Source organism: Festucalex cinctus, chromosome 13 (genome assembly GCF_051991245.1).
Source record: "Festucalex cinctus isolate MCC-2025b chromosome 13, RoL_Fcin_1.0, whole genome shotgun sequence".
NCBI classification, from domain to species: Eukaryota; Metazoa; Chordata; class Actinopteri; order Syngnathiformes; family Syngnathidae; genus Festucalex; species Festucalex cinctus.
In genome coordinates, this window is record NC_135423.1 from 23,527,205 (window position 1) to 23,539,025 (window position 11,821).

An 11,821-nucleotide genomic window follows, 5' to 3' on the forward strand; every position below is an offset into this window, starting at 1 on the left:
GTTGTCCCAGCAGGCTGCTCTGCTCCACGTGGTGTCCGAGCGCAGCTAAAAAGAGGAGCTTAGAGGGGAGAACGTCCTGATGCTTCCAGACCCAGAGCGCCACCATGTCTCTGTACCGCAACTTGGCGTGGTTCCTCAAGGGGATGACAGAGTTCACTAGGTATGAAAGATCACCATCTTTCTATCTTTATTTTTACAGAATAGAATACACTTAAATTTTGTTGCATCCTATTACAATGATGCTCTTTGTTTTTGTCTGTACTTTGCATCTAGATGTTTACAGTGTAGTACAGTACAATAGTACTGTAGGTATACTGTATGTGTGAATATTTTTATCTATCTATCTATCTATCTATCTATCTATCTATCTATCTATCTATCTATCTATCTATCTATCTATCTATCTATCTATCTATCTATCTATCTATCTCGTCTTTCTATCTATCTCAGATTGTGAAATTTGCACTGTTGCATTTTTGGTGGTATACACATATTGGCTTGTGTTATATGTAAATTAAATAAAACTTTATCGGTTTTTAGTCAGTATTTTGCTTTCTATACATTAATCGGCCTCATCTTTAAATGAGATACTTTATCCATAGATGGTGTGAGAACATATTAAAAAGTTTTGAGACATAGAGAAAGGTTAAGAAGTGTCTATATAAAAGATTAAGGCATAAAATGACTGCCATGTCTATGATATGACTCCTACCATTCACATTTGGCTTAAATTACGATCAAATATGAGGGGATACATTACATATAGATTGCAGATGAAGTGACAGAAATTCACACCAACTGTAAGTTGATTTTCTTGTGTATGCAGTGTATTTCTAATAAGCCAGTCATCTCAATGTTTTAAATATATCAGCCATATATTTCATTTAGACAATATTAAGAAACACCTATATATATTGTTGAATTCCAATACATATTCCCATCTGATTAATTACAACCAATCAGAGGCTTTCCTCATTCGTATACAGTGAGCCGAGTTTTCTGAAAAGGTGCTTTTGTGATTGTTTCCCTTCTCCCCTTTGTTCTGTGTTGTTGCTTCTCCAACAGAGCGACCCGCTCTGTGCCTACACTAATAGCTCTCTGCATGACACCACCGAACAGAGCGGGTATTTAGCCTCGCTCTCACTTGGCCTTGTGCGGCCTTCCTCAACAATAGCTTCCAGGACAATGCTTACCACACATACACTTTCAAACGCATACTCCAATCCTGTTGTCAGTCACCCTCCAACTCTTCCTGCCTCATCCGCTGCCAGGCACAATCTCTCACTCGTGTGTACAATAAAATTGTGAGGTGTAACAGTGTGCCACGTTTGGCCACTGACCTCCTTGACCTGAACACACCGAAGTCAGCTGAGTTTCAATGCAAGGACCAGTACAAGCTGATTTGAATCTACTTGTTATGTTCTGGGGTTGGATCCCAAAAATACAGACACAAATAAGAGTTTCACACTTTATTCCTATAACTTCAAGAGGCGTGGAACTAACTTGACTAGACCAGAAACAACGAGAAGGCATCATGGAACCAGAGGCATGGAACTTGCTTGGCCAGAGGAACAAATGAGCTGGTGGCCAGATGGACAGAAGAAGAATTCGGCACCAACACACTTCTCTGTCAGACTTTTATAGTAATCGAATGGATCTAATTGGCTGCGGCCAGACATGTGGGTAACCCTGATAGGTTGCTGAAACAGGACTGACAAGGCTTTATCTGATTGGCTTCTGACCAGATAAAGAGATGAAAGATTCCTTACATCACATAGCTTCTGACCTCACATAGCTTTTGACCAGTTGAAACTAGTTGCTGGCTACATGCTGATTGCATCAGTTCAAATCTTACACTTGCCCCAAACAAAACACAGTCATGTCAAATCAGACACTAGCTACAAACAAAACACAGTCATGACAGTACTCATGTTGATTCTCCACAGGAATGCCTTCTTGTCAGCTTCCAAGCGCTTTGTGGAGAAGGACCTGGAGGTGTCTTTGGCAGGACGCTCCTTCATGATAACCGGAGCCAACAGTGGCATCGGGAAAGCCACGGCCATGGCTATTGCTAGGAGAGGTAAAAGCCCCTTTTAGCATTTGTTCTGTTATTGGAATGCAAGCAGACCACACACAATGGGCCCCAGTCCAGTGGAAAACGACTTCTATTGGTGCGCCTGGGAGGATTTTCTTTCGTTTGGTATTTTCGTAGACTTTGCACAGATAGAATTAGGCATAACAGTGCATTTGAACCGTTGTGGGATGGAACGTAGCCTTTTCCTTGTTGAAATTCTGACGGGACATTATAAATAGAGAATAGACTCGTTGCAGTCCGTGCATGAAATTGGCAGGTAAACTGCAAGATCTGATGATTGTCCCACGCTGGTGCCATACTTACGAATAAACTAGATTACAACCACCATAAATGACCACAAAGTGCCAACTCTGCCTTCCTGCGCGTCAATCGAATCCACCCAAATCACATTACACCACCTGTGCCACTAGTTAGTCCTGGTTTTACATAGTCTAAATTCTCATCTGCTTTTTGCCACAAAATTGGAGATACACCAGGGCGTGCGGCACCTCGGTGCGTCGGAACACCAAGGGAGGCATAGGGCATCTACCAAATTCACAAACACGGCACAAAAATTAGGATGTGCCCATTTTTAGGCCGAGCGCAGTCTATTCTCTGATACCAAATCTCCAGATGTGCTAGGAGAATAGCAGCTGTTTCCTCTTGGAATGTCAAGAGAGGCACAATGAGGTCCCAAACACAGCGGACTAGAATTGCCCTGGCACGAAAAAGGAGATGTGCCTGTTTTTACTAGCGCACCTGCCTACACAAATAGAACCCACTATCTGACAGTTTTGAACGTTCTATGGTGATCCATAGTAACCATTGTGGTTACTATAGCAATGATGCTTGTTGAAAGAGTATCTTCAGAAATGATGTTACAGATATACTTTTATATCTAAAAGAAAAACAAATACAGTATAAGAAAAGCGGGGGGAAATCACTGCAATTGATTGCCGACCAGTACAGGCTGTACTGCGTCTGTAACTACACAGCTAACCCATGACCCTAATGAGGATAAGCAGTTGGGAAAATGGATGGATGTTCAATAATTCATATCACATATCTGACAATTTAGGGACACTGTGTAAATGACCTTGGTACGCCTGGCACAGTCTAGTCTAGAATGGCGCATTCTAATCAACTACACATTTCGAACAATGGATATGGAATGAGAACATTCAATATGTTGTAATTGTATTTAATATTTTGCCCAATAAACATTTTTGTCAAACTCTAAAAACAAACAGGGATGTGCTGATACCTTTGGAGGGGCAGGTTGGAAAGTTAAAATGCCATCACATTATTTATTTATTTGTTTATTTTTGAATCAATATAAATGTAAATTGTACTCCAAATGGTTATTTGTGGACATTCAATATCAATTCGAAGCTAGTTGGGTAAACACATTTGAGAGTTCCTTTTACGGAAATGGTGACTACAAATAGAGTCTGAAAAAGATGGCATTGCAGGCTATTGATGAGAACAGACCAATAAGACACACTGAGGTGCTCCATTTGCTTACTGTCAAAGTTGTTCATGTGAATGTAATCGACATAGTATTAATAACTTCATGCATGTGTGTGTTACAACTTTTAATGATGTTGTTTATTAAAAGACACAGTTGCTCAGCCAAAACATATTGAGTAATGAAGTTTCCCACAGGTGGAACCATTCACATGGTGTGCAGGAATAAGGACAAGGCTGAGGAGGCGAGGGCTGAACTTGTCAAGGAGACAGGAAATAAAGTAAAGTATAGTCAGATTTGTGTTTCTCCTGACATTTTACAAAAATAAATAAAAAATAAGGACACACAGTTGTTCATGTAGAATGAATGTCATCCCAGGAGATCTACGTGCACATCCTGGATCTATCTGAGACCAAAAAGGTTTGGGAGTTTGCTGAGGCCTTCAAGAGAAAGTACAAGGCTCTAAATGTTCTGGTGAGAAAATATGATGACCATGATTTGCATTTTCTTGTTAAAATTATCATACTTTGACCTTAACGGCACATCTGCGCAGTGTTACTAGCCCTTGATTGTGATTGATCATGTGCAGATTAATAACGCAGGCTCCATCATGAGTGAACGGGAAGTGAACGCAGAAGGTCTTGAGAAGGGTTTTGCCACCAATGTCCTCGGTGAGTCGCATGTCAAGGTCAGCAACTGGAAGGGAGTAGTGTTCATTTTATCAAATTCAGTCTCAGTTTTAGTACAGTTTCAATCACGCTTTTTAGTTTTTATCATACTTAGTCAACCTCATCCCATTTTTATTTAGTTAACTTTTAGAGGACTACAAATCTAGCATTTTAGTCTTTATTTTAGTTCGTCTAGTTTTCATCAACAAAATCTGTCAACGTTTTAGTCTAGTTTTAGTCAGGACATCCTTTACTCCTGTATGATTTTTTAGTTTTTTGTTTTATTGTCAGTAAATAATGTTAGACATTTTGAATCTAAAACTATTTCACATCAAATTTTCCCTCATTTTTGATGGAAAAACATCTTCACACCAGAGATGGGAAGTAACAAAGTACAAATACTTTGTTACTTATGTAGTTTTTATTGGTACTGTACTTTGCACTTTCCTGAGCATTTATTTTTTAGACTACTTTTTACTTGTATCCCTTACATTTTAACATCTGTACTTTTTTCTCTATACATTTTCAAAACAAGATTTTTTAAATGCACGAAAACGATTAAAATACTCTATGATACATGATCACATGTCGTGCAATTGGCTAGATTAGAACAACCAGTAAATATGAAGGCAATGTGCGCCACTACTACAGAGATCATTTGAATTTGATAGCAGGTCTGAGAGTCAACTGGCTGATGTATCCCCATTTTTGCTCTATGAGCTAATATCTTTCAAATTGATGTTGGAGGAAACATCTGATGAAAACACCTTTTACTTCTACTCGTCAAGTACATTTCAGAGCCTGTATTTATTTACTTTTACTTGAGTAATTATTTGAGTACTTTTACTTTTACCAAAGTTGTTTTTTTACACAAGTAATTGTACTTTTACTCAAGTAGAAAATATCTGTACTTTATCCATCTCTGATTCACCCACACCACACAATGACAGTATGTCAACAAGTGGCTACTATGGCTCCATGCTACGAGCTAGTAAGCTAGCTAGCATTCGTTCGCGGTTGGATTAACATTATTGTTGGAACCTTATAGCCGTTGGATTTATGTTACGTTATAACTATAACTTACTTTTATTTTTTTTTAAGTAACCTTTCACCGTGAATCCACCTTCTATCTGTCCTATGTGTTTGTGCATATTGCACTCACTAGCTGTAGATTTATCACATGACTGTGTCACAGTAAAAGCTCAGCAGAGACAGGATTTTACAAAATCATATAATTTTAGTCTCATCTTTGTTTATGAACTAAAATGTCCATTTTATTATTAAGCAGAATACATTTTTGTCTCATCTTCTTTAGTCGACGAAAAATGCATGCTATTTTAGCCCCAGTTATTATTTTTTTATTAATTAGGGTTTTTTTCTAGTCTAGTCTAATTTTGGTCCGGTGAAAAATGTGCGTTGACGAAACTATTTTTACTTGTTTCTCTTGCAGGCGTTTACATTCTCACCAAGAGTCTCATTCCTTTGCTGGAGAAGAGTGCAGATCCCAGAGTGGTGAGATGTGCTAATTCAAAAAGGAAGAACTCCGATAACTGCTTAAATCTGCCATTTTTCAAACTTGCTCCGAAATATCAATGGTCCAATGGATGGAGAAATATTTTTTTCTAAATTGTACAATAAGAAAAGAATTGAAACCAACACGTTTAACCTTGGTCTCATCAGACTTCACCACATTGCCAACAGGATCTTGAGGATCTCTGATCACGTCATGTAACAAGTCCGCTGTCATTTCTGGCTTGATTCCTCCTTGTGCAGATCACTCTGTCATCAGGCGGGATGTTGGTGCAGAAGCTGAGGATAGGGAACCTGCAGTCTGAGAGAGGCCGCTATGATGGAACCATGGTCTACGCCCAACACAAGGTATGACCAGCACTCGTAGACCTGTCAAAAAATACCAGTATTGTTAAATAAAGTATTTTGGACACCTCTATTAGCTAGAGGCAAAAAAAAGGTCGCATCAGCATTCCTGCTGATGCACAATAGTTAAAAAAAATGTGCTACTTCCATATATGGTATTTCTTTAAGACCGTCTGCTTGTGTGTCTTGCAGAGGCAGCAGGTGGTGATGACGGAGCAGCTTGCAAAGATTCACTCAAGCGTCCATTTCTCTGTCATGCATCCCGGCTGGGTGGACACTCCCGGTACACCAAGTCTTAATTACAATGGATATAAAAAAATCTTCACACCCATGTCAAAAAAATCAATCAATCAATCAATCAATCAATCAATCAATCAATCAATCAATCAATCAATCAATCAATCAATCAATCAATCAGTGCTGTACTGTGGTAACAGCTCCTTCTCGCGACCACAAATGCTCATTAGTTCTGTCATAGGCAGAGGTGGCAAATCCAGGTCCAGAAAGTAAAAACCCTGCCACAGTTTGACTTTAGCCCCTGATGATGGCGAGCTAGCTAGCTCTCTAGCAGGTAAACGAGCACCAATGGAGCTAGCTAGCTAGCTAGCACCTGGGGCTAAAGACAAGCTGTGGATAGCTAGCTAGCTAGTTAGCTCTCTAGTGGGTAAATGAGCACCAATGGAGCTAACCAGCTATAACCTGGGGCTAAAGCCAAACTGTGGCAGGTTTTCTACTTTCTGGGCCAGGATTTGTCACCTCTGGTCACAGGTGTATTGTTTTAAATGGATTTAGCTGATGAAACATTTTAATTCAAATCCTTTGTGCTTATACCAGCGGTGGCAAACGCCATGCCTGACTTTCACCGCTCTATGAAGAGCAACCTGCGGACTCCAGAGCAGGGCGCCGACACCGTGGTGTGGCTGGCTGTGTCCGAGGCTGCCACTGCCAACCCCAGCGGACGCTTCTATCAGGGTATGGTAGCACATGAGCAATCCAACAAATGGCGGTGAAGAGGGATGTAACAATAACGGCAATATCGGAATTTCACAATATGGTTGTCGTCATGTCAAAGCAACACGTGTTAAAAAGGCAGGGTTGTATTCCATTTGTGCAGTTCTTGTACGGTTTGGTGGCTAGTTTACGAGCGCAGTTTAATTTTAATTCGCAATGTCTTGGCCACTGTGGTGGTTATCACTACCGTAAATTAGTCATACAAGCAAATATTTTCTCACATCTCCGTATAAAAAAACATTACTTTTCACCCGCTTCAGCCAAACACAGCATGGTGAAGTACACAGACCACGATGTTGAGCCAATAGGAGCATAAGCCTATTCCTTTGTCACTGAAAAAAAATATATATATATCGTGACGTTTGGGTATCGTTACATCCCTAGTAGTGAAAATAAATAAATAAATAAATAAATAAATAAATAAATAGATAAAGGAGCTCAACAGTCAGTGCCAACGGTACAACTGTGACACACAAATACAAAAGGAAACAGTTACACTGAGCCAAGGACTAACTGGCCATGTTCCCGACGTCACTCACTTGGCCACGCCCCTTAAAGGCACATAGGCACGACTCTGCTTGTTCCAAAGTTAATTAATTATACTGTATAAAACTAGGGATGCACGATAATATTGGTGGCCGATAGTTATCGACAATCATCAACCAATTATTGGTTTATTGGTATCAGTTAAAAAATAACTATAGTTTAGTTAAAAATAGCATTATCGTGTATCCCTATATGAAACCAGTTTGTTTCTTTCCGTGTGGGTGTGTGTTTCCCTGTCTGGCCTGTGTCCATTGCAGCTGGCATGAGCAGCTTTTGGGTGGTGCCAGATACTGCCAGAGTACAGTGCCTCTCTCTTTTTTTCTCCCTCCGTCTTTTGCACTCTCCCCCCATATTCAGTAGGATGTGACATTAGAGCTTCAAATAAATAAATAAATAAATAATAAATAGAAATATCTAATACCATATATATATATATATATATATATATATATATATATATATATATATATATATATATATATATATATATATATATATATATATATATATATATCGGGTTTTTTTTATTTCATTCTTTAAAAAAAAATAAATGAATGGGGACAGAAATAAGTAAAACTTTTGATATCTGCCCTTAATCAACATAAAAAACAAGAGATCAACACAAAATAAATGACTGCAAACAGTCAATACGCTTTCATAGTAACAATTAAACAAAATCATTCAATAGCATGAATAGCTAAATATATTTTTCCAGTAAGTGTGCTTTTATACATTTTTTAAAAATACAAATAGACTGAGATGATTTGGTTTTATAATCCAGATTGTTCCACAAACTGACACCTCTTTTTGTTTTGGTCTGTATTAAGATTTGGGATCTGTTCCTCTTAATTTGCACTCACGTTCCCCCTTTTTATTATTATTATTATTATTATTATTATTATTATTATTATTATTATTATTATTATTATTATTATTATTATTATTTGATTTGCATCTTAATTGATAAAATTTCATGATGGGCTTTATACATTATTTTAAGGTGGTTAAATTCCATCAATTTATTGAATTTTAAAGTTTTTATTTGTATGAATATTGGATTGAATATGATAATAACTTCAGTATTTCAAAGCTGTTACAGTAACTTTTGCATTTAAATGTTATTAAATTTAATTTCAGCTGTTATAAAGTGAAACAATAAGTGAATTGTTTATTGATTCTAGTCATTTTTTTCATAATCCATGTTTTCCAAATTTCCATTTAAACAAAAATCTATATTACTATACAAAAGAATCCATCAAAAATAAGTTTTTAAATATAGAAATTAGGTAAGGATTGGTTTGATAAATTGGGCTTAATGAATCTGTATACTATCTGAGTATGTTATATAATAAATTAAGATATTCTTTCAATCTTATTACAGTATTATTTGTATGTATTTTATTATGGACATAAAAATTTTTATATCTATGTAATGCTTTTAAACTATTGAAGTGTAATGACCATACCACATAGGCAACTATACAACTTAGAAGCAAGATTATTCCAGTCACTTCTCCAACTTTGCTATTCAGACAGGTGCAGTTGTAATATGTGAACTGCAAAAACTTATATTGTCCTCTCCAAAATACAAGAAAAAAAAAAATTATGTTGTCATCAAATTTTGGATTTGTTCACACAGACCGCCGGATGGTGGCCACCCACCTGCCACTGGCTTGGACCCACAGCTCCCCGCTGGAGGAGCAGAAACTCATATCCGCACTGGATGACTTGGCCAAGATGTTCCAACCACATTAATGACCAAGAAGGTCACCAGTGCCACCAGTAATACTCATCAAGCCTGCAACCAGTGATCCACCTTTCCCATTCATGCATAATATTAAAACAGCCTTAATAAGCCACATTAAACATGAATTGCTTTTTAATGAAGCAACAACTTATTTGGCTTGACTTTTGTGTTATAAAGTGTAAAACTGTTACTAAATGAGTGATGTTTTCAGTAACTTTATTCGAGAGAGCATTCAAAGAGTCTCTCTCACACACAAACACTTTCTACTGTGACTTTTTGAAAGCTGTCAATCAGATGGGAATCTGATCAGACCAAAGTCTCAGCCACTGTTTATTCACACGGACCCAGCTGTGGGTTCAACCTCGTTCTTGTGTCTGTAGTTGATGCATGTAACTAACAGATGTCTATCTTGTTTGTCGTCTTGGTTGAATTCAAGCTGGAGTCAAGTGCAAATGCAACACCCAGAAGCGCCATATATGTTTTCATGATTAGTATCTAGCCTGTACGTTTGACAACAAGCTCTCTACTGACGTGATTTTGAATTTTAAATGCATTCTCAAATAAAATGACAAAAATGGGGAAAAATGTGAGTGAGTTCTGATTCTCAAAATTGCTCATCAAAAGGAAACGACAAAACATACTGTAATATCTTTATTGTCAAGCAATGACTTGATGTCCCTGGAAGAACACTGGTTAAAAATGAATTTGTCACTTTATAACATTTTTACAAGCAGACTGCAAACATAAAACGTGAAATCACACAGAAATCCATTTGAAAAGGCTCGTAGGGTAATCATTTGAGGTTACAATACAGTTGCCACTTGTAAACACACCAAGGCCCTCAGCTTCTCTCGTGTTTGACGACCGAAACAAGACTCGGAGCGCTTCAAATATATACTAAGTGCTCCATTAGATGTCGTGAAAGCAAATAACCATTAGGAAGTGGACAAAAACAAAGGATGTGAAAGGGTGCCACTGATGAGCACAGAACGCATGAGATGCTCCGAATGTAAGAAGCATGATTGCACATGAAGAAAAAAAAAAAGAAAAAAGATTTGACTCGATTAGCATATTTAGTTACCCTGTGGATATTGCAGATTTTTAAATACACCATTACATGGCCCTATACGAACCCGAAAAGCCTTCAAATTTCTAATAGTAGCATAAATTCCTTGTTGCAAAAACAGTACAAGAGTGATTGGTATGGAAATGATGGCAAAAATGTTTTGTTGCTATTTTAAAGTTTGACTCTTTCATATATATATATATACATACATATATATGGGCGGCACGGTAGTCGAGTGGTTAGCACGTCCGCTTCCCAGTTCTGAGGTCTCCGGTTCGAGTCCAGGCTCGGACCTTCCTGGGTGGAGTTTGCATGTTCTCCCCGTGCCCGCGTGGGTCTTCTCCGGGTACTCCGGTCTCCTCCCACATTCCAAAGACATGCATGGCAGGTTAATTGGGTGCTCCGAATTGTCCCTAGGTGTGCGTGTGAGTGTGGATGGTTGTTCGTTTCAGTGTGCCCTGCGATTGGTTGGCAACCAGTCCAGGGTGTCCCCCGCCTACTGCCCAGAGCCAGCTGAGATAGGCGCCAGCAGCCCCCGCGACCCTTGTGAGGAATAAGCGGTCAAGAAAATGGATGGATGGATACATATATATATATATATATATATATATATATATATATATGTATATATATATATATATATATTAGCAGTGCGATAATAGTCACAATTGTCCTCCGCCTCACCCCTAGAAGTAACACTGCAACATAAGTAGGTTGGTAGAAGAGTCCAGTCTTTCACAGTATAAGACAAAGAAACCACAATTACCAACTTAAAAGGGACCTATATGATGGAATATGTATGTTTGAATTGATTGAATACAAATGGTTCAATTAGCTAGATGTAAGAACTCCTGGTTAAGATAGTAAGGAACGTCACAGAGTATGGGGTGTTGTGCTAATAGCACAACAGGAATTCCCCCAAAACCAAGTGCATATTTCAGTGTCAAGCGCATATTAAGTGCTGTGATTTGACTGAAGACTGTCAGACATTTATTCAATTATCAATAAACCTAAATGTCTTCTTTTTAAATGGATCCTAGATACGTCAAGAAAAGGCAAAAGCTACTTTCACCATGTCTACAATGGATTTTAAGTCTACGACAGGGGTGTGCTAAGGGCCACATACAGAAAACTACAGGATGCAAGGGCCAATATGGGATTGTTCAACTTGTTTAAAGATGCTAAATTCTACAATTATTTTAAGAAAGAGCATCACACCATTCTATTAAAAGGTGATCAGGTAAATAATTTTGCCATGATTTTGGAGTGGCCTGCAGCTCTGTATCTCACTCGAATAAATCTCCCCCTGCACTCTATATCAAGGTCCAAAGATGATCAATCTGTATTAAGCGGATCGGTTTTTACC

General features: G+C 38.1%; 1 protein-coding gene across 1 annotated transcript; it reads left to right on the forward strand.

Annotated features, from left to right (window-relative positions):
* The first annotated feature begins 3 nt into the window (after nucleotides 1-3).
* Nucleotides 4-9,974, forward strand: dhrs12la (dehydrogenase/reductase 12-like a). The gene is made up of 10 exons (XM_077541647.1): nucleotides 4-160; nucleotides 1,947-2,080; nucleotides 3,740-3,822; nucleotides 3,921-4,016; nucleotides 4,132-4,213; nucleotides 5,661-5,722; nucleotides 5,984-6,088; nucleotides 6,278-6,368; nucleotides 6,920-7,057; nucleotides 9,282-9,974. The coding sequence occupies exons 1-10, from the start codon at nucleotides 105-107 to the stop codon at nucleotides 9,395-9,397; spliced, it is 963 nt and encodes a 320-aa protein (XP_077397773.1). The 5' UTR covers nucleotides 4-104; the 3' UTR covers nucleotides 9,398-9,974.
* The last annotated feature ends 1,847 nt before the right edge of the window (nucleotides 9,975-11,821 follow it).

Bases quoted from the DNA above. Each gene is read 5' to 3' on its own strand.
- dhrs12la (XM_077541647.1), top strand. From the start codon at position 105: ATGTCTCTGTACCGCAACTTGGCGTGGTTCCTCAAGGGGATGACAGAG. The intron at 4,017-4,131 runs GTGAGAAAATAT...GATCATGTGCAG, and splicing joins ACAAGGCTCTAAATGTTCTG to ATTAATAACGCAGGCTCCAT. The intron at 7,058-9,281 runs GTATGGTAGCAC...TTGTTCACACAG, and splicing joins CAGCGGACGCTTCTATCAGG to ACCGCCGGATGGTGGCCACC.